Below are 23,556 nucleotides of genomic sequence, written 5' to 3' on the forward strand. Positions count from 1 at the left end.
AATTACTCTCCTTGGAACAGAATCAAACTCACATTAAAACCTTCTTTTTGAAAACCTCAAAATATCAGATTAGTTCCTTGCAAAAAAATTTAAACAAAACTCTTTTGTCGTTTTTCATACAATCGTTGCCACAGCGCCACTTACTGACTTACGCAACAGACCTAAATGCTATATTGCACTTTAGCGTGTGAGTTATACAAAGAACCCTATGAGCCTTGCTCTGCCTGTATTGCCACCTTGTGATTGAGAATTTCTATTCAAGTGGCCAAAGATTTAAATTTACATATTAAGGAGTGGGCGTTGGTTTTCGCTGTAATATGATGTTGGATTTACTAAATTTACATAGAATACGTTTAGTGTAATTTTGTTCGCTTGCTCGGTATGCTGCGCCAAAGTAGAATTTTCTCCACTACAAAATCTTGTACAATTGTTAATTTTATACCGAACAAGCGAACAGATTTACACTAAACGTATTCTATGTAAAATTGCCTTTAATGCCCACTAAACAGTTTTAAGGGTCGAAGTTTTTTAATATGTGGTAAGGATATCCTAAGTGTTATTATACAAATTGTTGTTCTTATTAGAGCTGGTAACCTGTTACGCATTTTACATAAACATTTTGATCATTCAAAGCAGGAAGTCTTTTTTGAAACTGCCGAACACAGAATGCGACCGGCACACAAATCTCAAAACAAGTAAAAACGTGTGATGATGAACCTTGAGATGCACTTCCGCCATCACCTTACTTCTGACATCATTCGCCGTTGGTGTTTGCACTCTCTAATGTTATCTCAACGACCAAGCGCAACGACTCGTTTGGTTAACGTTTAACTCGGTCAAAAATCTACCAATGACATCATTAGTTTTGATGGTGACGACACCGACTAAATACGTTTCCTGATTTCTGCAACCTGATTAGATTATCGCATTGTCGTTACTTGACTGCGCACAATACGGTAGTTGTCCAACCCATTTGAGGCTACGCCTTCCTTTATGTTTGAACAAATATTGTCTCTTGCAAAGCTTTTGTCAGTGACGTATCACATGCTGGTTGGAAAACAAATATTTGCCCACCCTCAAAGGGCCTAGGGCATCTTTGTCGAGCTAATGCTTCCTTCAAAATGTTGAGGCTGTATGTAGTATTATTTGTACCTGAAAGTCCACGTGACACGTTTCTTGCCGAGCCCGTCCAAAATGATAAACAATTCTCAACTTCACCGAACAGCTTTTGTATACATATATATTCCCAAGTAATTTATCTTGCACGGTCTTTTGATATAACCTGTATATTTCGTCTACTTATAGGCATCATCAGTATCACTTATTTAAATATATTTAAATTTTATAATATTCTATTGGGGTATGTGATATTGATGATATCTACAAGTAGGCGAAATATACATATCAAACGACTTTGCAAGAACTACAATTTAGAATTTTATCCTAAAAGCTGTTGAAACATATCTGTCACCAAGTCTTTCTCCATAAAGCTGACAGGAGAGTCCGATATCATAAACTTTCATCCACGTCGAATATCGGATATGTCCGAATCTGTTAATGTATTCAAGGCAAACCAAACAGAATAAGATCTATTTGTTTTATTCGATCTAAGGCACAGCATAGCAGGTATCGTGTATCTATGGTAGTAACACCGACTCCGAAATATGGCGAAGTGTTTGTACCGCGGTTGTATCCAGCTGTACTGTGCCTGACAGCTCCGCCCCATGACAGTGCAAATGGTACAGATACATGTACAATGTAGATGAAACAATATTAATGACGAAAACAATACAGGGACGCTTCGAGTTCGAACACTGGACGATTAGGACATCGGCATCCTTTGTAACGGACATTCGTGGCAATATTTCGTACGTTTCGACGGTAGTAGGAAGTGTGAGTGCGGACAACAAGCGAGCAGAAAGGTTAACCGTGTGGTTTGTGATAGGTCTGGAGCTGTGTAAAACGATGCACCATCGGATATGTGAGCAAGAACATGGCAACACTTCACGAAAAAGCACAGTGTCGTCGGAATGTGACGCGAATAAGTTAGGACGCCAACCGGAGTCCGGTCGCAGACCAGTCGAAGCCGCCGCCAGACGGCGCTGCCAACACTTGAGGCAATTGTAGTTGTGCCTGTCCGGGTAACATGCCCGGTAGAGTCGCTATTGAGCTGGGATAGGAGGTTTGTGGTTGGAACGCTTGCACAGAAGGAGTCCCCACATATACTATTTCACGGGCTTGGAGAAGACCTCCTTCGGATAAAACAAACGAGGCTTGCTTGAGATGAGCAGCTTGTGTTCCAGTCGCACCGCTTGGAGCTGTCAGATAATGTCCCGCCAGTGGTGACGCACCCAGAGCGGCAAAATCCGCTGACAGGGACACTGGCATAGCGGCATTAGCTAGCGATAAGCCTTGCTGGGCGTTCAGGATACTTGATTTCGCTCCAGATTTGAAGGGAAGTCTCTGTAAATAATGCATGACAATTATATGTAACGCAGAAACACATTTCTAATGATTTGCCATAAAAAAATGCCATATGTCTGGTTGTCTGCTATATCAGATAAAAGCGATGAAACTTGCGGATAGGCGATTCATTGAATTTAGCCTGCATGCGTTTTGGAGATAGCAAAAATCAATGTCCCCGGTGAGAAACTAACCAGAGCAGCAGCCGATCGAAGGAGAACTTGCTGGTTTCTTTCGTACGGAGTCCAGCGAGGTTTCGGAGGTTTTCCTTCTAGTATATTTTTGTGCCTTTGACTAGCTAGATGCTGTAATCAAACGTACAATTAATTTGGTTTCGATTCCTTGAACATTTATCAAAATTTCTTTAAAATGAAACTGACCTGAGACAATTGAATGTCGGAATTCAGAGTCACTTTGCATATGTTGCACTTGTATTGCTCCTGGGAAAAATATATTTGTTTGTGGTTTGTTGGGAAACACCGCAGATACTGAATACCGCGAAACCGAAGTTTGCGGTTGGGTAAATCACTGCACGATATCACATGATTTACCCAAAAACGCAGTTACGCCAAACGCTGTGATAACTGCTAGCATAAAGATAAGCCTGTGTACGATTCGTCACCATACTCGTGATGGCGTGAATCACCAACCGTTTGAATCATACTAAATGTATCGTATATTTAGGCCATTACCGATTTGGGTTTGGGCTTCTCCTCTCTGCCAGGTTTGGGAGGCGTGGGAATTCCCTGAAGCGTGTTTTTGTGGCGAAGACTGCTCAGATGTTGTTTCATCTGGTTGTCCGAATTTACGTAAATGTCGCACGTTGTACAGTGAAGTGATTCCTTGAGAACTGAAACAAAAGAGTCTGGTATTGGGCTCAGGTGTTTACAAAATAAACATCAATGAATGCATTTAAAATAATGTATTTAAACAACATGGGCCAGTGAAAAATGTTTCGCGCAATATACACAACCCAGCATGATAAATCATAGACCAAACAAACTTAAAACATCATGTTTACTTGTGTGAAACCCACTATGTAGCCAGTAACTGTAAATAAGGTGCACATTTTCCAAAGCCTTACAGTTCACTTTGATTTGGATACTTTTAACAACAAGGAAACACAGTTTGCGGGTTTACTCATAATTCTGAGAATAAAGAGACTGGCCCTTACTGTTAAAAACATTAACATGTTTTATTCATTGAAAACGTTTCGGCAAGATCTTATGCCATATCAGTTGAACAATTATTTTCTTGCCGAAACGTTTTAAATAAATAAAATGTTCTCAACAATATGAGCCAGTCTTTTTATTTCTAGAATTACCAACAAAATATTTCAAATACCTCACAGCGAGTTAGTTTAAACACATTTTATAAACAACGCCTTACCTCTGCCGGGCGGTCGGTCTATCTTGGTTATGTAGGACGGAAGTGGGTCGGGAAGATTTACTTCTCTCATAGGAGAGCTCCGGTTTTTGGTCGCAGTGTCCTGGTCGTCTTTGTCTCCCTGGGGCGTCCCGGCAGCATCGGCCGTGTTGTTATCGGTTTGCAGCTCGGTGTCAGTCCCGGCGACGACCTCCTCGGTCGATGGGCTCTCGCTTGATTGCGATCGGGCCTACGTCGGTAAAGCGACAAATTAGATTGATTGCCTGGAACGGGCCGACAAGGTGCTTGCAAATGAAACCGCCAGGCGAAAATTGAAAACACGCCAAAAGGCTGTTGGCAATTACCTGTCCGTGCAACCACTGAATTTTACTGATTAGCTCATTTTTTTACTGATACGTTATTGCATTTACAGATGTCCTGCCAAATTTCCGTTGTCCACGCGCAAAATATTTTCATGGTTTGCGAACAGGACCCGGTAAAAATAGTGTGAAAAAACAGGTAACGGCCTGCCAATTGCCAGCCTTGGCAATTTTAAAACGTACCTATTACCAGACTTTAAATTTCATCGGTTGTGTAAGGGTGTCTAAATCTTTTACATTACTGGTTTCGCAGCAAATGAGCGGTGGTGCAAACCGTTCATTACAGCAGTATGGCCCCAACGTCAGTCGCTTTCCGAAAATTGCAGAAACCAAACCATATCCTACCTTATTAACGTCAACATTGGTGTCAATGATGAACTGTTCAGATGCTTCAGAGCTAGTGTTCACGGTCTCATCGACGGGATGGGCGCCATTTGATGGCTGTCGAGCTTGTGTCGACAATTTATAACTTCCTAACTTGGGAACTGTTACGCTGTGGACTGCTCCAACGTTGGAAGCTTGGGTTGAGCTAGTAGGTACGTGTATTGACGGTTGGAAGCAATTTTTCTCGTTACTTCCATCATTGCCGGAGGGAATTTCGCTTGAATTTGTTTCACCAGGAACTGGCACGTCTTTCTTCTGTGCGATCGCATTCTCGGTGTCAACAGTAATGCTTTTCGTGGCGTCCTGGGAACGGATATAAGGATGGTATCTGATTGCCGGCAGGACTGCGCTCCTTGAGAGCTGCTGGGTAGTCGTGGGTACAGTCGAAACATCGGGGGCCCTGGTGTCAGATTTCCCCTTCGTGGCCGCGACAGTCGCATCGTCGTCACGCTTGGCAGCCCTCGAGTCATGTGACGCGCTTGTGTTGTCAGCTGACTGGCAATTGTCCGCTGGCTGCTTCAGTCGTGGTGAGTAAACTGATTGCGATGTGGATGTGGAGGAGACAACAACTTTGTCTAAAATATCAAAAGCACGCATTGCTGAGAGATCGAGGGCAAAGATTTTCGCAATAGGCGACTCTAAAAGAATTTCATTTTTTCTCATTAGAAAACTGCTTTATTTTCAGTTTACTCGTGTCATTAGTTATCCTTCACAAACGAAATCGCTTGAATTCATTGAAATCAATAGTTTTTTACAATATGACATATATGTAATTCACCGCAAGTGAAACAGGTTTAGGACAAAGGACAAATTCTTTACGTTAATCAACGAAATGAATCAATGCGGTTCGGTTGTCATTAGACAACCACACACACACTCGTAACTCGTGACGTACAAAACATAGCTAAATAATTTGTATTACCCCGTAATCGTTCAATGATTTGTGAATGCCCAACGATTCCATATGCCAGTGTGGGACAGAAGAGGAATGCACGAAATATCATGGGTTTTAGCTACGAAATTATTTGGTAGGAGGCGCGATGGCAACAGATTGATTTAGCGATAAGGAAAAGCTCATCAATCTGTCGTGTTAGCGAAATGGCAGTGGCAGCGGTTTTAATACAAAAACACATTCAACAGCGTCGCATCTGAGGCGACGTCGTTTTTCTTACCTTTTCCGACCACGCCGTCAAACATGGTCCGCGAATGTTTTTTGCTCCTCAAATGCGAATCAGATTGAACCTACAGGTTGAATCAAAAGAAATCGACAGGGTCAACCATATGCGAAAATAAACGAATATTACACGTTAATTTTCATTCCATATAGTTGCAACGGCGAGTAGTGATTATTGTGATTCTAAAAGTGCATCAGTGTGCAGTGAAGGAAGTTGCGTCACTTTGATGCACAACGGTTAGACACAACGAAAAGTACCACATGCAATCTACATCAAGCCAAGTACCTAAAACAAAATAGCATATACATTTATTTTGTATATAATCGTAGCTTATTTAATTTTCCATCTCACAAAAAAAAAGGTTTTACAAAACGGAAGTACCTTGCTTGTAATTACTGCTGACGCACTTGTAGTAATATTAAATGTAGTAACTACACTCGTAACTCAACGGCTAACGGTCCTTACCTCAGCCATTTGTACATTACTTGACCTACAAAGTGACTTCTAAATCCCGCTGTTTGCTCTGGCCCTGTTTGATTGGTAGTCCTACAACTCTCACTGCCCGTCGCATCTTTGCGAGGTAATAAAGCGCAGGAAGAATGTGTGTGTTGTAAATCCACACTGAAAAGCCGCTGGTGCGACTCGCCCTGTATATCGCTATAATAACCACGACTCTTGTCGCGTTCTGTTTGGTAAACAAAACGAACACGGACCCTCTGCCTCTCTGTATAAGTTACGCGTGCTTTTCAAGTTTATTGCCTGATTCTACAGTGTTCTGAGAACAGGCGCGACGCTTTTAGTCGACTGTCAAACGGTTTCCTTTGTCAATTATCTTCGACAAGTTACTCAATGCCGTGCTTCGCCGTCACCAAACAAGCGCACGTTTTCCGTTACTGTTTCCTGAAATCTTTCTTGCATAAATGCATCTTTTCCGACATCGCAACATAGCTTGTATGTTTTGAGAAGAGCATTAAGAGTTTATGTACCGTAACTGTTCAAATAGTGACATTCGTCCACCGACAACGCCAGTAGACGATTGGCAAACATACGCGATCTCCATCTCGCTGCCTTTGTGACGCTCAACCGCAAGTTTAACATTTCTTAGTAACGTAAGAGGTATCTGAATCTGTGTATCTGGCAGAGGCTTTTCAATCAGATAGTTACAAACCCTTAACAAGGCAACGCTTGCTTAGATACACTAAACACCCTAGAAGTGGAACCGCAGTCGATGTCGCCGCGATTTTATCTTCACACTTCTTGAAAACGAGATAAAGTGTCAATAAAACGCCCCCACACAGCGGCATTCCAAAACGCCTTGCGCCATATTTCGTTCGTAAACTTGAAAGGTACTCTCAACTTTTTCGGGCTTTTGTTGTGCGCCGTTGAAGTGTAAAAACGTTTGGCCACATGCGCGCTACACAAACTCGCATCTACCAGCAAAACAAATTCTCTGATCTGCCTATCTCAAGTACCGCCTGGCAAACTTACTGCCGGCTCAAAGGCTTTTCCACTGTGCTTTCCAGAAACTGGCGCTGTGGTGAAACAGCAACGGGTTCGAATCAACGCTGATTGACATGTAGCGAAAAAAGACGGCGCGTTGATGAAATGCCAAGAAATTCGTCGGTAATGCAACAGCTTTGATTAGGGGTTTTGCTGCGGGGACATTCATACCACTGCGCCAGGTCGCTTGTTTATCGACAGAAAGGAGAATCAACACCGAAATCACCACAGCACCACACAAACATCTACAAAAAAGCTCTTACCTTGACCTGGTCGCCTTTGCCGTTTTTTCCAGGGTTGAGTTTTTTCGTCTGGTTGTACAGCGCTTGCTGGAAGACAGCTTTTTCTACGGGTCCGAGCTGTATCAGAAAAATAAAAGTACGGTTTAAGCGAAGGACCCTGTACGATCTTACATGCAAAACTAATCCGTGTATACACTCGTTGTCCCACGCCTGTCCTTTCGGCGCTTAGACGTTTGAAATGTTAGGCGTGACGACCTGCGTTTGTTTCACCCAGAAGGTCTAATATAATCTGAGCCAAAATATTACGTCACTGCGTCTGATCTCATGAAAGCGATTCCCGCCAGGCCAACGATCAACAAGTCAAAGCCGCGGTGGCGACGATGGCGTTTCTCTATGACAGATACTTGTCTTTCAACACCCGCTGCAGACCAAGGCCACTTTACAGTATCGCCCCGTAAAGAATTCCGTGTACTTGTATTGAAAAACCTCAAGTGTGTTACACCAACCTGCAGTGATAAATGATTTCGGGTTGGTTGGATATGGGGTGTTTTTTTATGAATGTTAAACCTGAGGCGAGATATTTGATTCACTGCGGTTTTGCGGCTCTTGAGCGGAACCCTATAAGTCGCTGCAAGAGCGCAATCGGTGTTAATGGACCCCAAAACGACGAAGCACTTCACGTCTGCGTCCCCCACTTATGCGAAGCGCATTGGACCGTTGTGACCTCAGCTGCCGGGTTCTCGAAACATTAGAAAATCGCCAGCATTATCTGTCAGTCCCGCAACCCAATACTGACATCTTCATTTTCCTTGAAACGACCTGACTTTTTAAATGCAGATCTACGACACTGGGCTAAGCCGCACTAATGAGATCTGGCAGATGCGCGCTTTAAGAATGCCGAATCGCTGCCCACACTGAATTAGATTACGCACAACTGCGCAAAGGGGATCACATTCGTCCGGTGCCTGGAATAAATCATCCAGTGAGCCGAAAGCGAAAGGGAGCCCGTGTCAAAAGTTCACAGCCAACACGTGCTGTATGGATGCTGCCAGCCTCTCGGGCGGCTCTGCTGGCGTACTTAAAAGCGGACACTGTTACGCGAAGTTAAAACCAAAGCGCCGTTGACTTGTGGAAGTATGCCAACAGAAGGACAATCGATATGGACTAATTAGGATCGTGTAGCACGCAAACACATGCCTCAATGCGTGGGCCTTGATTCGTTAAGGAGTCAATATCAAATCAATGGCGACAGACGTGCTACAGGAAAAACTTGTCAACGCACGACGTTCAATTGTGCAAAGGTTGCATGAACGTGATATCGCCTGATGCCCTGGTTACAAACGGTGAATAATGAACGTTAATATTTAATGACTCGTGCCCTTGTGAGTGGCTACGGTTGCACTCAACTTATGACTTTCCATTGACCTGCATTGTAGCCTGGTTTTAATGCTAGTTCACATTTTCCGCTCTTTTCTCATGTTTGCGACCCATGGGACAAGGTATAATTTTTGGCATTCATCGATGCCTATGCGGATATGTCAGTCAGATTGTTCGCACTCGTCAACAGCTATCCGCCCTTCTCGGGTACAAGGTAATGGACGAAGAGCAAGTGTTTGGCATACTGTATGTTCTTAATAGCACCACAGTCACAGGAGGCAAATGCTAGTGTTTGTGGTGTAAACATTTGCAGGCCTACGCGTCCTTACAAAAACAGTTGTGTTCCTTTTATTACAAGCCTGTTTGTTCTGACAGCAGTAAGTCATTAACGAATGTATACTATGCACACAAGTACTGACGTACACGTTTAGCAGTAATGTGCAATACTCACATTTGTCAAGGCAACCCGGTCCGGTGGCTGGTCAATCTTCTCCGTGGTGTGCATGAAAGTTGAAGTGGTGATCGTCTGCGTCAAAGCGCGCTTTTCCTTGTATCTTTCGCCTGGCGCCTCAGTAACTTGGTTGCACTCTTTGGGCAAGACTATGCCTGAAACTGCAAAACCGACGTATAATCAGTAGCGCTTGGGCCAACCTTTCCCTCCACGGAATACCAAATATCAATCTTTCAAGCTGCGCGACAGCGGGCTCGACTTCGACAAGCGATCGATGCAAATGAATTAAGTAGCCGACAGTTTGAATCGCGCGCATTTGGCAAATTTGCCACGCACATACCCTATTCGACGAACAAAATCGATCAACACATTCTTCCCCGGGCAAGTTTTCTGAGTTCATTTTTAGTTGCGCGGGACATGCATGTGTCGAAATTGGGCACCCTGCACTGCTATACTACTTTAGCACATGGAGTGGAAAGCACGTCTGGATCGTAAAGTTGGCAGATTACACTAGGGACGCCTTTCCAAGCAAAGGGCAAACTTACATCGGCCCGTAGAGAATTTACGCAATTTTGACAATAAATTTAGCTCCCCGTTTAAAAATCACTTCCACAGAGAATGTTTGAAGGTCTTCCAAACAATAAATTCGTTTAGATCTAATATGCGATACCCAATACTGGCAGATCAACAGAACATTTACAATGACTTTATTGCTCACAACTCCCTTCAGATCGTAAGCTTGTTCGCCCTCGAAAATGGATTAATGGTTTGTAACCAGACCTGAACAATGCGCTACTCCTCAATTATTGACACGAAAAACTTCTCATCCTCGCCCGCGTGGGACTGCAGTTACGCTTACTTGCTGCCTTCATCGAGTAACTGCCCGCGAAATGAGTCGAAGGAGCAAAAAGATCGATGTCTCGAGTCGCGCAGTGGCAGAGCGGCGTCCACGCTGACGCTTATTAGCGGATGAAATTAGTTCGCGATAGGTAGGGATAAACTTACTCCGGGCGCTCAACGATCAATGGAAAGTAAGCGAATGGCCTAATGCAGTCAGGATATTGACTCGAGCCGACCAGCAGGGGCCGATTATCGATCCCGCGGGGACGAGGTTTCGCGCATTCTCTTGTCCCTGCAGTCCGCGGGCCGCCACGGAGAACGAAAGGGCATCGCTTTAAAGTTAAAGGGCCTATGCGAAAAACGAAAAACGGTGTCGTTTCCAGTCCTGAATTCGAGTTTGGTCTTTGGCTGTCAATGAAAAGATGACACCGATTCGTTTAAGCCTCATTTTAACGGGCGATGACCAATTTTTTTGCCTAATCGATAAATCTTCTCTTGGCAGTCTTTTTTCCAGCACGTCCGAAATCCGCGTGTTACTTCTGCTTCAATGACCAGTCCACGAGTCACGGTAAATTAATAATGAGTGACAGACCTTGGTCGCTATTCTCACGGACAGCGCAGCATCTAATCTCAATGAATATCGCATCAGCAGCTTATTAATAAGCGATTCCAAAGCACCTCGAAACTATGCCTCCATCTAATTTTAACCATCATGTGATGTGGGCAGGGCAGGTAATAAAACCAACACAAAGGAAACGACCTTACCTCATCAATTTTAATAAAGCTCCATTACGTTTGAAATTAAAAAAAAACGATTTTGACCGTTTTGTATAAGAATAGATAGTACGAGAATAGCATTACACCTTTCGACGACAATATACAGTATAAACAAAATCTTACGTGCAGTGGCTATTTCAAACAAACTTTTAAATTAATCATGAATTCACTTGTTGCGCATAGACATCGCACTACATGACTTGCATTCCCTTTTGATAAATTTCCTCTCAATCCTTTTTGCACAAAATAAGGTTTGGTCTAAGTTAAGTTTGGACAACCGCCAGGCAAAAAGACGTTTGTCCATTGTTGTTGCGATGGTTTTGTGCGCTCGTTTCAGACACGTCTCGTTTACAAGGGAACGGATCAAGGTTATGAATTTTTCAGATCGCTCAAACCGACAATTTGAGGAATGTTTACAAGAGGTTCGCAACTTTACAACTTCCATACACCACATATCAAAAATTCATCTTGAAAATTTTTCCACTCCGCGCGACGTTTCGGTTTACCTTTCCGATGTAGAATACAACAAAATAGAACCCTTTAGTAAATTACATGCAAATATGTGCGGATATCTTAAAATAAGTGACAGTGCGCTGATTTAAAGCGATTCTAACATCAGCAGTTGTAACATTTGGAGGACAGCAGACCGCAACTCACGTGGAAGCGTTGAATTACATTTTAACCACTGGGGCTTCCTAGTGAAAGTGGCAAGGCGTGTTCCGGGAACGGGCTCATGACATTAAGCTAGTGGAAGCGGATTAACCTGTTCCATGCGCTGCACCTTTCTCAACATGGCGGACTTACCGGGTGTGCCGACGTGTTTAGTCTGGACTCCTGGAACTCCAAAATCCCGTTCTTCGACATTGCCCGAAACATCCCGGGTCTCCATGTTCTGCTGTAGGAATATTGACTTGTGCGCCAGCGCTCCGTGGTGGTGTTGACCACCGGGAAAGCAACCCTGGAGAAAATGTTGATGGGTCGCTGTCGGTTCCAGCGCGGGTGCGTACGATGACGTCGTGTTTCCGCAAAGTGGCATTAGCCCTCCCGATATTGATCTCATTAGCAGTGTATCGGGGCTCGCTTGCGCTTGCTGGGGCTGTTGAAGAAAACTTGGAAACTGCTGTTGTTGGTCGAGTCTCAAAGGCATCTGATGTCCCGCGGAGAGAGGCATTCGGCCGTTGGGTGCCGGAAGATAGTACATTATTTCACCGGTAGGACCGACCACCGGGATCATAAGGGAGGAAGGCTCGGGGGCGATGACGCTTTCCATTCCTGACACCGATTGAAGCAATGCCCCTTCATTAGGGTTGTGGAACATTGCAATGTTAAAATCAAAACACTGTATGGCTTGCAAAAGGTTGGTTAATTATATGATCACGTCTCAAGGACGCGTGTAACTCTGCAATAAAAGCGTGACATTTACATTCAACGCTTGATCATAAGCTCAAATCAAGCAACAACAACTACCTGGGCACACTTAATTTGCGCACTGAACACTATGACTACGTACGAATCGCTTCCAGCTATACTGTCGTAAATCAGTTTACTCGGAAGGTCGAACACTTAAAGCCGAACACGCACCTTTCATGAGCGTTTAAAACCACTATGACACGTTAATTGCAGATACGCAGAAATAATCGACAGGACGATGGGCAAAAAATAAAATCGTTGCATTTAATTCAAAAGGACCACACATATACACACAATATGTCTATTGGTCTGTTAACGTCATTGAAGACAAGCGCTTTTGCGACACCGTGTGGCAGTCCAAATATTGTTTTCAACGATGCGGAAAAGAAACTACCTTTACATTTACCATTTGTCCAACTCGACGATTCAACTATATTTTTAATTGTATCTTAATTTGTGTTAAACTAACGTTTTATGCTGCTGTTGCTGCAAGGCATAATATTTTTTTGCCAGAAAGTCAGCTATGTTGTAAATTTAAAAGTACTTACACAAAAAGTATACCGACTTTGGTTAACTTCTGTGCCAAAAGACACTTAGCAATTCAAAACATACTCAAGTCACCAATTTCATGAGTTACCGTTGTCATACAAACACACATTCTAGTAGAAGGCAACTATGGCCTTTTCACACAAAATATGTAAAAAAAACTGAACGAAACCTTGCTATACCTAACCATAACAACCATACAGCTCAAAGTACGTGGTTTCAACTGCACTGCAAACCTTTAAAAACCGAGTCACGAAGTGTTGTTGCTCAGCTTTATTGCCTTACGCCTACCTCCCAATTCGAAAGATTCACACATACGTGCGATTAGAAATGCTTGGCCGAGCGACCTTTCAGGTCAATTCACTTTCCCCTGTACGTGGGCCTGGCACTTTGCTGCCATATTTACATAACCGTTTCATATCTCAGAAGGGCAACAGGCATTTTCGCGAATGGCCCTTTGTCTTACGATTCCGGGGGCAAACAACGAAAGTATATAGCTCGACAATAAAACAAGCCGATGCGTTATTCCGCGTTCGGGATGGCTTTGTTTAACACGCACCGCGCGGTTTTACATAAATTCACCACCAAATATCCACATTGAAACAGACAAAAGATACACGAAACATCCTCGGGCTTACCAGGCAACACTCGCCGTTTTGAAGGGCTTTCCAGTGCGATCGGCACAGTGACGATGATACGACGCATGTCAACATATTTTATACCCTTTGTATATATCGTCCACACTTCACCAGCCTCCGGTTGGTGGGATTCTGGCGCGTGATTGGGGCCACTTGGTCGTCAGCTTTCCGGCAAGTGCCTCGACGTGCTCGCGATGCGCATTGTGATATTGATTTTACGTTCGAGCATATATATTTCAAACCGTGCTTGAGTGATCATGTACCCAACCGACAAGCGTCAAACCGCTACTGTATGACACCGAAGCCAACGTATCGGTCTACTATTGGCCTTCCCTGCTCTCAATCTACTTCCCTGTGATGCGGAACTGATCACAACTGAAAGTTGTTTTCCAATTTGCTACACTAGCCTGTTTGCAACCACAGTACCTTACTTATTGTGTGCCCAGCGGCTTGTTATGTTTCTTATGTGGGCATGTAATGAACAAGCTACTTCAAATATGCAGCGATCCTTGTATGGGCACCTGTAATTAACGAAGAGGCTTACCTTCTTCGACGTTTATAATTATGCTGCTGCGGCCACTGTCGACAAGACGACGGTGGCAATTTTCTGCTCTCAATTACGTGACTACTCATCGCGCAACTACATAATGCGGCCAACATTCAATTAAGCGAAAGTACTTGGCCGATTGGGCGGAGGAATTCCTCGGCTTTTGTATATCAAATGCGCGTTTGACGCCCGCGGCCTCGGCAGTGCGACGCAGAGGTGGATTAATCACTGAAAAGTCCGTGTTGACGTCTGGGCAACAACAGCTAAAATCGGATTGCTTACATGACGAAATCATCTCGATGGACCTGACTGAAACGACGAACTCTTCTTATGCGCCTCACCTCGCGTTGAATCGTTTTGATCTGATGCGCGATTTTGCTGCAGGGTTTTGGTCGCACAACGACCCACTCGGAGACTATCGCTGGTCCACGACTTTCCCCTTCTATTATACAACACGACTCAATGTCACTATTCGCTGATGAAAATAGCTAATTAGCTACGATAACAGGAAGTTCGAAGTGCTAAACGCCGTTCATCAGCCTAGGAAACAGAGTACATAAATCATTGCGCCAGCAGCCGGTCATAACTTCTCACATCTGAACGCAGGCTTGCTTCTGGTGTTATAGGCAATGTACATAGACAACCGTGACTCTATCGTTTGGTTTGCAGCACGATTATGCCAAGTAAGCCTGTCCAACTATTACATCATTGTCATCGTTCTAATGGCGACATTTGCACGAAAAGTCATCGTGCCTGCTATATAGCCGATGGTAAACAAAATACCCCGTCGAGGCCTTATGCGGAAACATTACTGCATTGCGTCAAATACAAAGGTCCCCCTATACCGCGACCTATGACTAATACTGCTCAGGTGTACTAAAATAGGTTCACCACATTTTCTAAAAACGTCTAAGAAGCGTCTTGTGGCTCGTGTAACCTTTAATCCGCATGAAACAACAACACAAAAAATTGACTGTTTGTCTCAAAACAACTTGGTATCGCCCTTCTTGCCAAGCCTACTGCAATATAGTATACAGGAACGTCCTCGAATTCAACCAGAAATGCCGTGCGAGCTTCCATCAGACTTTTAGCATGGTGTGGTGTTTTAATCGCTAACTTCCCATCAGCACACCCGAACTACTGCTTACATAGATAAGTCCATAAATCACACACATGCCGTGCGTACACATCCACAGCTACTTCCCGATGCATAGGCAGTTGCGTCGTGTTAATATTACTCGTATCAAATCATTCGTTTTTGTCAGCCATATATACGTCAACGTTGCGACGACTTAAAGTACTCTTATAAAGGGGCATTGTATATGAAACTATTACATCACAGGAGTTGTGTTCCAACAATTTTTTTGCTCTTTGACATACAAAAAAAGCTTTAGCACAGTTGGGACTGACACACAAAAAAAAAAGTTTTTCACAAAAACAGTCTTTCGCAATATCTGTTAGCGAAAGAAAATGCAATGTTTCCTCAACACTATATGGCAAATTGTTGTTTGCTGTTATTATTGTGCACAAAAATAGGTTCTAGATTCTTGACTGCAGATATAAATTCTTGTCTGCACATCATTGCGCATGGTGCTTAATGTTTAAAAGGAATTCTACCCGACTAGGCAGCAATTTAATGTGATAGACCACTACGTTCTAGCCCAAAATGTAAGATATTGTACTTGAATCCGTTCAACCAGAAAATTAAATTTGTTTGCACAATGACAAATTGGAAGATGTCAGGTTTGTGCTCGTGAAATAAAATTTAGTGGCAATGCGTTGGTCGCAAACACAGCTTACTCGGGATCTTACGAAAGCAACCAAAACTCGCGTGAGGGGCAAAGAGAAACAAGATAAGAAATAATCATCGTTCTTGGTAACGGTCGATATAACAAAACAATGAATTAAACAAGATGGCATTGGGCTTAACCATAGCTTTGGATTTTCTACCTCTTTTAGCCTAAACGTATTACTACGCATTATTTTGTATTTTTTTGTTGAGGCGTACTGATTTCGGCAAACTTTTCGATTTTTCGATCTGAAACAGGGAAATGTGATTGCTCGTGGTGTTTAACCTCTGAAAAACGAAAAAGTTTATATTTTCATGTAATATTCCAACATAACACACAACATTTTTAATTTTAAAAACAACATTTCTACCACTAAGAAGTGTTTTCTTGTACCAAAAGTGTATTTTTCTGTGTAACTAAATGTCTAGTCATGCGTTTCCATGGCGTGGGCGCGGTTTGCTGTGATTGGCCATTTGCTGGAATGACACGGAGTACCCTCTTAATGCAAACGGTGCGATCTTGTGACAGAGGCGACCCTTACGCAACTTTTCATTCCCAAGCGTTTTAGTTTGTACATGTGTAAATCTTTTGCACTGGAAGAATTGCAGATGGAGCCTAAGTTTACGCTGTTATTGTTGGTGATTTGCTTTATGTGCGCTTGCATATTTGGTCAAGACCTCCCACCAGTAAGTAATTTGTTTTGTAGAATCATCAATTATGTAAAACTAGTTTATACGCTTATCATTCAACGAGCCACAACATTACCATGTGTTTAGTTCACGGAGGATTGTCGTCATGGAATGTACGACACCAAAGCTCGATCCACTGGTGTCCCACCAACATTTAAAATTAATTTGGACATGGATCCTGCACAGCGGTGGAATGAAGTGATGCAACACAAAGGGAAAAATGTAGGTTATACTTAATATCTGTCCACTTTCTTCATAAAATAAATCAAATATGTTGAAAACTTCCAATTTGGTAATTAGTTATTTTTGTACCCTCCTAACCTTGCAGGTGCAAGCAATGATTGGTCAGGTGAAAAAACTGATCAGCAATGTGTCACCCAAGTTGATAGATGCTGTCAACAAATATTTGGTAGGTGCATAATGAACTGAGTTATACAATACAACATTCCTATTTTAAACTTTTTGTCAGCCCGAAATAATAACCAAGCTGCCAAGTCCATATGACAAAGAAATTCAAGGAATTGCGAAAGCCACTGGCATACCAGATGGTGAAATTCTTCTCTTCAATATTTTTTATGAGATTTTCACTCTGTGTACATCCATTGTGGCTCAAGATTCTACAGGTGATAAGGAAATATATTTACTTCTAAGCTTTAATGATATGCTAACATATTGTGTTTTGCAGGTACCCTGTATCATGCACGTAACTTGGATTTCGGACTGTTTATGGGGTAGGCAAACATTTGTCCCTTGCATGTTATTTGTTTTGTATGTTTGTTTGACGATAATAGCATTTCAAAGTTCAAACTGTGGCTGGTTTGTATAATGTTGTGTGAACTTAGCTGCTGTATGCAGGTGGGACACAAAGAACCACACCTGGTTGATATCAGAATATCTCCACCCTCTTGTTGTTAACCTTGATTTCATACGAAATGGTACAACCGTGTATAAGACTGTAAACTTTGCCGGTTATATTGGGGTGTTGACTGGCATAAAACCAGTAAGTTAAATTGTTTCTCAGTAGTTTAAATGCATGTCACAACGATCTTGTTCTCCAGGGAGTATTCACACTTTCATTGAACGAAAGATTCAACATAAATGGTGGTTATATTGGAATTCTTGAATGGATTATTGGTGAGCGAACTGGCCATTGGACGAGTTTTCTCACAAGAGATGCCTTGGAACAAGCCAAGACGTAAGTCAAAGCCATCTGCAACAAATTTTGTACTTTTTGTGTCCTGCAAAACTTTAACTTAGTTCTATGTTGCAGTTATGAAGATGCAATTGATATGCTAAGCAATACAGAAATATTGGCGCCTGTTTACTATATTGTCGGGGGTGCTAAAGCAGGCGAAGGTGCTATTATTACAAGAGACAGAAATGCATTGACAAACAAACTGCCTCTAGCTCCAGAAAAAGGTGAAATAATAGATCCAAACAACACGGAAGTAATACCATGCTTTCGCATAGCCTGTGAATGTTACAATAGATTCAGTATCTGTAAAAACTAGATTTGTGCAAATATGGCTGCAATGTTTACATCTCCAGGTATGTGGTATGTCCTGGAGACCAACTACGACAACTGGACTGATCCTCCATTTTTCGATGACCGAAGAGCACCTGGAAAGAAATGTTTGTCTGCTGTGGGCACCAAGGTATTAAATTCTTTTAAATTGTTCCTTGCAGAATATATATAAAACATCGACTTCTGTTGATAAATATCCCTTGGTTTTACAGAACGTCAGTTTTTCATCCATATATGATGTGCTGTCAACCAAACCTGTTTTAAACCAGGTACGTGTGTCAAATGATTCACATTGTCTTTAAACAATATTCCCGGTGAAAATATGTTGGCTTTGCAAATAAACAAACAAATACATTTTGCTTAATATGCAAATATTCATTAAAATTGCCCCTTTACTATATTTGCAGTTAACAACTTACACCGCATTGATGCAAGTTAACAAAGGAATTCTAGAAACCTACATTCGGGATTGTCCTCACCCTTGTTGGATGTGGTAACAAGAGAACAACACCAGCTGCATTGTAATTCATTTCCTCCACCTACAGCACTTACTGTGAAGTTGTGTATTATTTTAATTTTGTTTGTTCATAAACAGGTTTTTAATCTATGATTGCATTTTCCTGAAGTTCCATGTCATATCTTTCTTATTTGGATTTTATTTACATCGTCCAACTGCAATGTCTTTGAATTTTACTCTGCAATTCATGTGCAGGATTGCTTTAATAAACGATTGAACAGAGAAAGTCTGTAAGATTCCTGACAGTCGACGGACGTCGTTCGCCACCAAGATAGACTGATGTAGTTTTTGCTTGACGCGTTAAAAGTTGATCACAAAAGTCCTTGACTCCTTGGTTATAGCGAAACCACAGATTCGACTTTTAAATGAATAGTTGGTTAGGGCACAACAGTGGTCAAAGCATAAATTTCCTCTCACTTCGGACGAATAAATTTCACTGAAAAATAAACCAAATCCTTTCGATTATTGGGCAAGTTTTTTAACCGAGTTAATAAATTAATTAAAAAACGGGTTATTAGGTGAAAATATTTGGGACACAATGCAGCCGTTTGGTTCTGACCGGAGCGAACTTTTGGCTTACTTCACCCGTTTACGTAGCGTTACCAATCTTAATTCTGTTTATTGGGAAGAATGTGCTTCACCGGTATTCGTTCATAAAATGAAATAGCGTTCAAAGGTGAACGTCCATGGAAAAGTACGCCCCGAAGTTTCGATGAATACCGCTTGTTTAAGGCTGTATCTCACAATTAAATCCCGAAAATTAAGCATCAGTGGGCGTTCGCCTTCATGCATCTTGTGACAGTTTCTCTTGTTTGCCAAAAACAATTGGCGAGTCTGATGACTCATAAAGGGTGACTACTATTGCTTAACAGAAAAAAATTGGTTGCAGCTACATTAAGATAGAACATGGGGATGTTTAACGAAGGTTTACCGCCAAACTGCCAGTCAATCAGCCCTGACGGGGGCATAAACAGTTATGAGTTAAGAATTCCTAGACAAAGGTCGGGACTAACAGAAAATCACAAATTAAGCATGCTTTCTGGGATTCATTTTTCCACAAAATCCACCTCGATATATGGGTAGTTTTTCAGCAACATGATCATTCAACCAAAACACCGGCACTCATTGCGTCGTTACACACAATTAACTCTGTTACGCAGGAGTTTAAGAAGGGCATTTTCCGACCAACGAACTCTTTCCATAGAAATACACAGATGGGGCCGTAAAACCGCAAATTGCAACAAAAAACGTTGCTATATGGGCATCCAATATTCTGGAACGACCTCTTGCAAAAAGTGCAACTGCGATACTCTTCCTCAACAACCTACAACGTCTGTACCCAGATTTGTTGAATTCAGAAAATATTGACGCCTCTGAAAGACAGCAAGGCAGCAGCAACTGCACACAGCAAAGTACAGTGTATCCAGTCAAACGAACACAAAAATAATCCTTTATTTTTCACGTTTCTTAGAAAAAGTGTCTTTGTTTTGTGTCGTTTCGTCTTTTTTCTTCTTGTTAAGAACGTCCGCTGGAGCGGTTCTTATTGTCCGTCGCTTCCTTTCTTTCCGCGCCAATCGCTTTCGCTCGTCTTTCTGTGGCTTTTTGATTTGTAGCATGTATCTACAGGGAGCCAGTTGTCAAAACATTACCATACTGAATTATATTATAATATGAAGGATCTAAATCTAAACCATGATCTGAAGGCGAAGGCCTGGCGATCACTCCCTTTCCTTGACGATACACACAAAAAAAGCAATTTTGCGAAACACAGGTTCCGTTTTAACACACCAGGCTGATGCTGTTTTTCAAGTAAAAGTGCTTTTTATGTGTGTATCCATACTAAAATTATATCATATTTTCATACTCTGGAACTTCACAACCAGCTGCGCGCACTACGTTGGACACAGTGCGAAGCAAGGGTCGATCTTCGTCTGTAAAGAACGTCACAGCCTTTCCGCGACGACCCGCCCTTCCCGTCCTACCGATGCGATGAATATAACTGACTGCACTGGTCGGAAAGTCGTAGTTAATGACCAAATTCACGCCCTGAAAAATACAAGTAGTGAAGTATTGAGAAATCTCGAAGACGATTTCTTTAAGATAGTTTTTCTATTTTTCTTTACCTTGAAATCGATTCCGCGTCCCATCAGTTCAGTACATATTAATATCCACGTATCACCCCGTCTAAAACTCTTCACAGCATTTTCACGTTGCATAGGTGTGCGGTCAGCATGGATAGCATCAATATTAACACCTGCATTTGAAGGAATTTATGCTATTAAAATGACATTTTGCAAAATCTTATACTTTATAACCGGAAAACAAAGCAAAAGCACCACAGTGTTTATCTTACCATCATATATCATTTCTGCAAACAGTTCTTTTGCCCGGTCTTTTGATTGCACAAATATTATTACTGGAGGAGAAAAACCTTGTCTTATCAATTGTTGAAGAGCCAGCAGTTTTCCCTGCTCATTTCCAACGTATTGTAATTTTTGGTCGACTGACCTGACAGCAGTGTTTTTGCCACCAACTGTTATCTATGAAGAAAAACGAAATAGCTTAGCGCAAAACAACTATTCAGTGCGTAATCCTAATAATGTGGAATTCCACGACCACAGAACTACATTTTTTTTGCAAATTGAAACATATCCACTTGTATCAGTGCATACTATTGTATTTTTAAGGAAAACATGTACGCTACCTGAAGGACATTGTCCATGTTTAATAAACACCACTGCTGGACATCATGCGCAAAGGTGGCACTAAACATTGCTCGTCGAATTTTGGGATTAGTACAAGAAGCGTAAATTGTCCCAAGTTGCTCTCGAAAACTTTTCCCTGTTTGACCCTCCTCAAACAGTTTGTCCGATTCATCAACGACAAGCCATTCAACACATTCCAAACTACCAAAAAAAGTATATATTATACTCCGTTTTGTAGGCGAACATCAGTGTCAAAACCTTTGTCAACATTACCTTATTAGGGCAGGTTCCTGCTGCAGGAGATACACAATGCGGTTTGGCGTACTAATCAGCACATCCATTGCGTTTGCTTCTTTCATGCCACGACTTACAAATCTTTTTGTTACAGCCTTGTCCAAGAACTTGACCCTAATTAAGTCTTGGTGCTCATCTGCAGAATCGGATATTTTTACAGAAATAAGATCTTTGCATTCTCTAAAAGTCTGTTCCGCAAGTTCTCTTGTTGGTGACAAAATGAGTGAACAAAATTTCTTCTTGGTTCTATTTGGGTTTTTCTTGCGCAAAATATGTGATATGACAGGAATTAAAAATGCTAATGTCTTGCCAGATCCAGTAGGAGCACATGCTAGAATTTCTCTGTCATGCATCATGGCTGGAATTGCCTGTAAGCAGTGGAATTATGGTTATGCAATATAGTTACTTCAGGGGGGGTTAACTTGCATACTGTTACCTGCATCTGAATAGGTGTAAGATCTGTGAAACCTTTATTAGCTACATTTTCAAGACATTTTAAGTTGACTTCATATTCTGAATGCAATTGTTTGAATGTTGTAATTGGTTCAGGAACATCTGTTCCATCAACATGTATTTTGTGCTTTTTTCTTACAGAATGAAATTGCACAGAGTTTTGCTCCGAGGTTTCAGTTTGCTTTTCACCGTTTTGGCCAGGGTCTGTTTGTGGATCTATCGCATTGCATTTGTTTTGCTTCCTTTTAGTTTCTGAGTTAAGAGTTTGACTTTTGAAGAAGTGGAGTTTCTTATTCTGTGCTGGGGTAGAAAAGTTAAAACTTTGTTCATGTTTGAACCGCTTTGCATTAAATTTTAAACTTGTTCCTAATTTTCTGAATATATCCTCTTCGTCCATATCAAGGAACACTGCAAATCAATAATTTAACAATAAAAATATACCATTATTCAAAAACACCACTTAACAGAAAATCAAAAAATGCCTCAGTTTCGGGAAAAGTATATTCATTGTGAAACACTCAATATCGTAAAAAGTCATCAATGGCATTTTGTTTGTTACAGAATAAAGTATCAATAATTTTGTTTAGGTACAATTAACTTACCAAAATATTAGAAATCTATAATCTTCACCAGAGGGAAACAAGTAATTCCGACATCTTAGTGTCACAACTTTATTGATCTCTTCTACAAGGAAGGAATAAGAATTAAATACAAAAAACTGGAATAGGCCAATTGTTATTTTGCGCCATTTACATCAGAAATATTTATATCAGTTATTTGAATCAGCAATAGTAACATTATTACAATGTATATAAATATGTAGATTGTAAAGGATGCACAATTTTTTCAACCATGACTGTTGTCTCGTATGTACTCATGACAAACTTCCCAATCACAATGCTGCAGGTTAAGATTGGCTGAAAATGCTCTAGTTGTAAAGTTATTTACTAAAACACTTGTAGTGCAGACTTAGATCCTTTTGTGAGAAAAAACTTACGTTTAGGCGAAGCTGAAACTTTCAAAGAATTTAAGTATCAAGCACTAAAAACAAATATTTATGCTATATATAATATAGATGTAGTAAGGTTTTAACAATCATTACTTCTGTCTACCTCAGAATTCGAGAAATTTGAACTCAATGCAACACCAACGTTTGCTCAGTATTAGCATGGCGTGTTCATCATTGGTAGACAGAAAAAATAGTAAACTGTTGATCGAACAGCAATAAGAAGTGATTAAGAATAACGTAAACACACATTTCGCGGGTAACATTGTGGCATACGATAATTCATACATTATGTGGTAGAAAAGCTTTACCTTAATATTTTCTGCGTCGAACCAGGTCGAACCAAAGACATTAGCATGGAAACCTGCAACGTCGGATCAGGAACAAAGTGATAAGAGACAGAAAGAAAACACGACGCACGTGCCCAAGCCAAATCCCAGCAGCGCAACGCATTTCAGTGAATGTTGCAGCAGAAATGAATG

General features: G+C 41.6%; 3 protein-coding genes and 1 non-coding gene across 4 annotated transcripts; 1 reads left to right on the forward strand and 3 right to left on the reverse strand.

Moving 5' to 3' along the window:
* Positions 1-1,594: 1,594 nt before the first annotated feature.
* Positions 1,595-12,272, reverse strand: LOC145911287 (uncharacterized). The gene is made up of 10 exons (XM_082998576.1): positions 11,759-12,272; positions 9,338-9,498; positions 7,531-7,626; positions 5,765-5,834; positions 4,554-5,167; positions 3,853-4,078; positions 3,156-3,313; positions 2,844-2,903; positions 2,658-2,768; positions 1,595-2,463 (listed from the first exon to the last, which is right to left on the reverse strand). Exons 1-10 carry the CDS (start codon positions 12,270-12,272, stop codon positions 2,047-2,049), a joined length of 2,427 nt encoding a protein of 808 aa, XP_082854702.1. The 3' UTR covers positions 1,595-2,046.
* Positions 12,273-16,382: 4,110 nt separating this feature from the next.
* Positions 16,383-18,836, forward strand: LOC145911173 (acid ceramidase-like). The gene is made up of 11 exons (XM_082998426.1): positions 16,383-16,571; positions 16,662-16,796; positions 16,903-16,983; positions 17,044-17,197; positions 17,260-17,305; positions 17,430-17,574; positions 17,633-17,769; positions 17,845-17,993; positions 18,123-18,229; positions 18,312-18,368; positions 18,507-18,836. Exons 1-11 carry the CDS (start codon positions 16,461-16,463, stop codon positions 18,594-18,596), a joined length of 1,212 nt encoding a protein of 403 aa, XP_082854552.1. The 5' UTR covers positions 16,383-16,460; the 3' UTR covers positions 18,597-18,836.
* Positions 18,837-20,050: 1,214 nt separating this feature from the next.
* Positions 20,051-23,479, reverse strand: LOC145910345 (putative ATP-dependent RNA helicase DDX52). Its single transcript, XM_082997431.1, has 9 exons — positions 23,386-23,479; positions 22,671-22,752; positions 22,052-22,476; positions 21,595-21,983; positions 21,321-21,522; positions 20,970-21,156; positions 20,740-20,870; positions 20,481-20,662; positions 20,051-20,236 (listed from the first exon to the last, which is right to left on the reverse strand). The coding sequence occupies exons 3-9, from the start codon at positions 22,463-22,465 to the stop codon at positions 20,068-20,070; spliced, it is 1,674 nt and encodes a 557-aa protein (XP_082853557.1). The 5' UTR covers positions 22,466-22,476; positions 22,671-22,752; positions 23,386-23,479; the 3' UTR covers positions 20,051-20,067.
* Positions 23,177-23,257, reverse strand: LOC145912765 (small nucleolar RNA U6-53/MBII-28). The gene has a single exon (XR_014403317.1). It is a non-coding gene; the product is annotated as a small nucleolar RNA U6-53/MBII-28 (small nucleolar RNA).
* Positions 23,480-23,556: the final 77 nt, after the last annotated feature.

The sequence above is a fragment of the Ascidia mentula genome, chromosome 8 (genome assembly GCF_947561715.1).
Source record: "Ascidia mentula chromosome 8, kaAscMent1.1, whole genome shotgun sequence".
Lineage (NCBI taxonomy): Eukaryota > Metazoa > Chordata > Ascidiacea > Phlebobranchia > Ascidiidae > Ascidia > Ascidia mentula.

Bases quoted from the DNA above. Each gene is read 5' to 3' on its own strand.
- LOC145911287 (XM_082998576.1), bottom strand. From the start codon at position 12,272: ATGTTCCACAACCCTAATGAAGGGGCATTGCTTCAATCGGTGTCAGGA. The intron at 9,499-11,758 runs GTAAGTCCGCCA...TCGGTTTTGCAG, and splicing joins TAAACACGTCGGCACACCCG to TTTCAGGCATAGTCTTGCCC. The intron at 7,627-9,337 runs GTGAGTATTGCA...TTTCTGATACAG, and splicing joins ACCGGGTTGCCTTGACAAAT to CTCGGACCCGTAGAAAAAGC.
- LOC145911173 (XM_082998426.1), top strand. From the start codon at position 16,461: ATGTGTAAATCTTTTGCACTGGAAGAATTGCAGATGGAGCCTAAGTTT. The intron at 17,198-17,259 runs GTGATAAGGAAA...TGTGTTTTGCAG, and splicing joins TGTGGCTCAAGATTCTACAG to GTACCCTGTATCATGCACGT. The intron at 17,994-18,122 runs GTGAAATAATAG...TTACATCTCCAG, and splicing joins GCCTCTAGCTCCAGAAAAAG to GTATGTGGTATGTCCTGGAG.
- LOC145910345 (XM_082997431.1), bottom strand. From the start codon at position 22,465: ATGGACGAAGAGGATATATTCAGAAAATTAGGAACAAGTTTAAAATTT. The intron at 20,871-20,969 runs GTAAGATAAACA...CTTCAAATGCAG, and splicing joins TGCAGAAATGATATATGATG to GTGTTAATATTGATGCTATC. The intron at 20,237-20,480 runs GTATGAAAATAT...GGCTCCCTGTAG, and splicing joins GCTGGTTGTGAAGTTCCAGA to ATACATGCTACAAATCAAAA.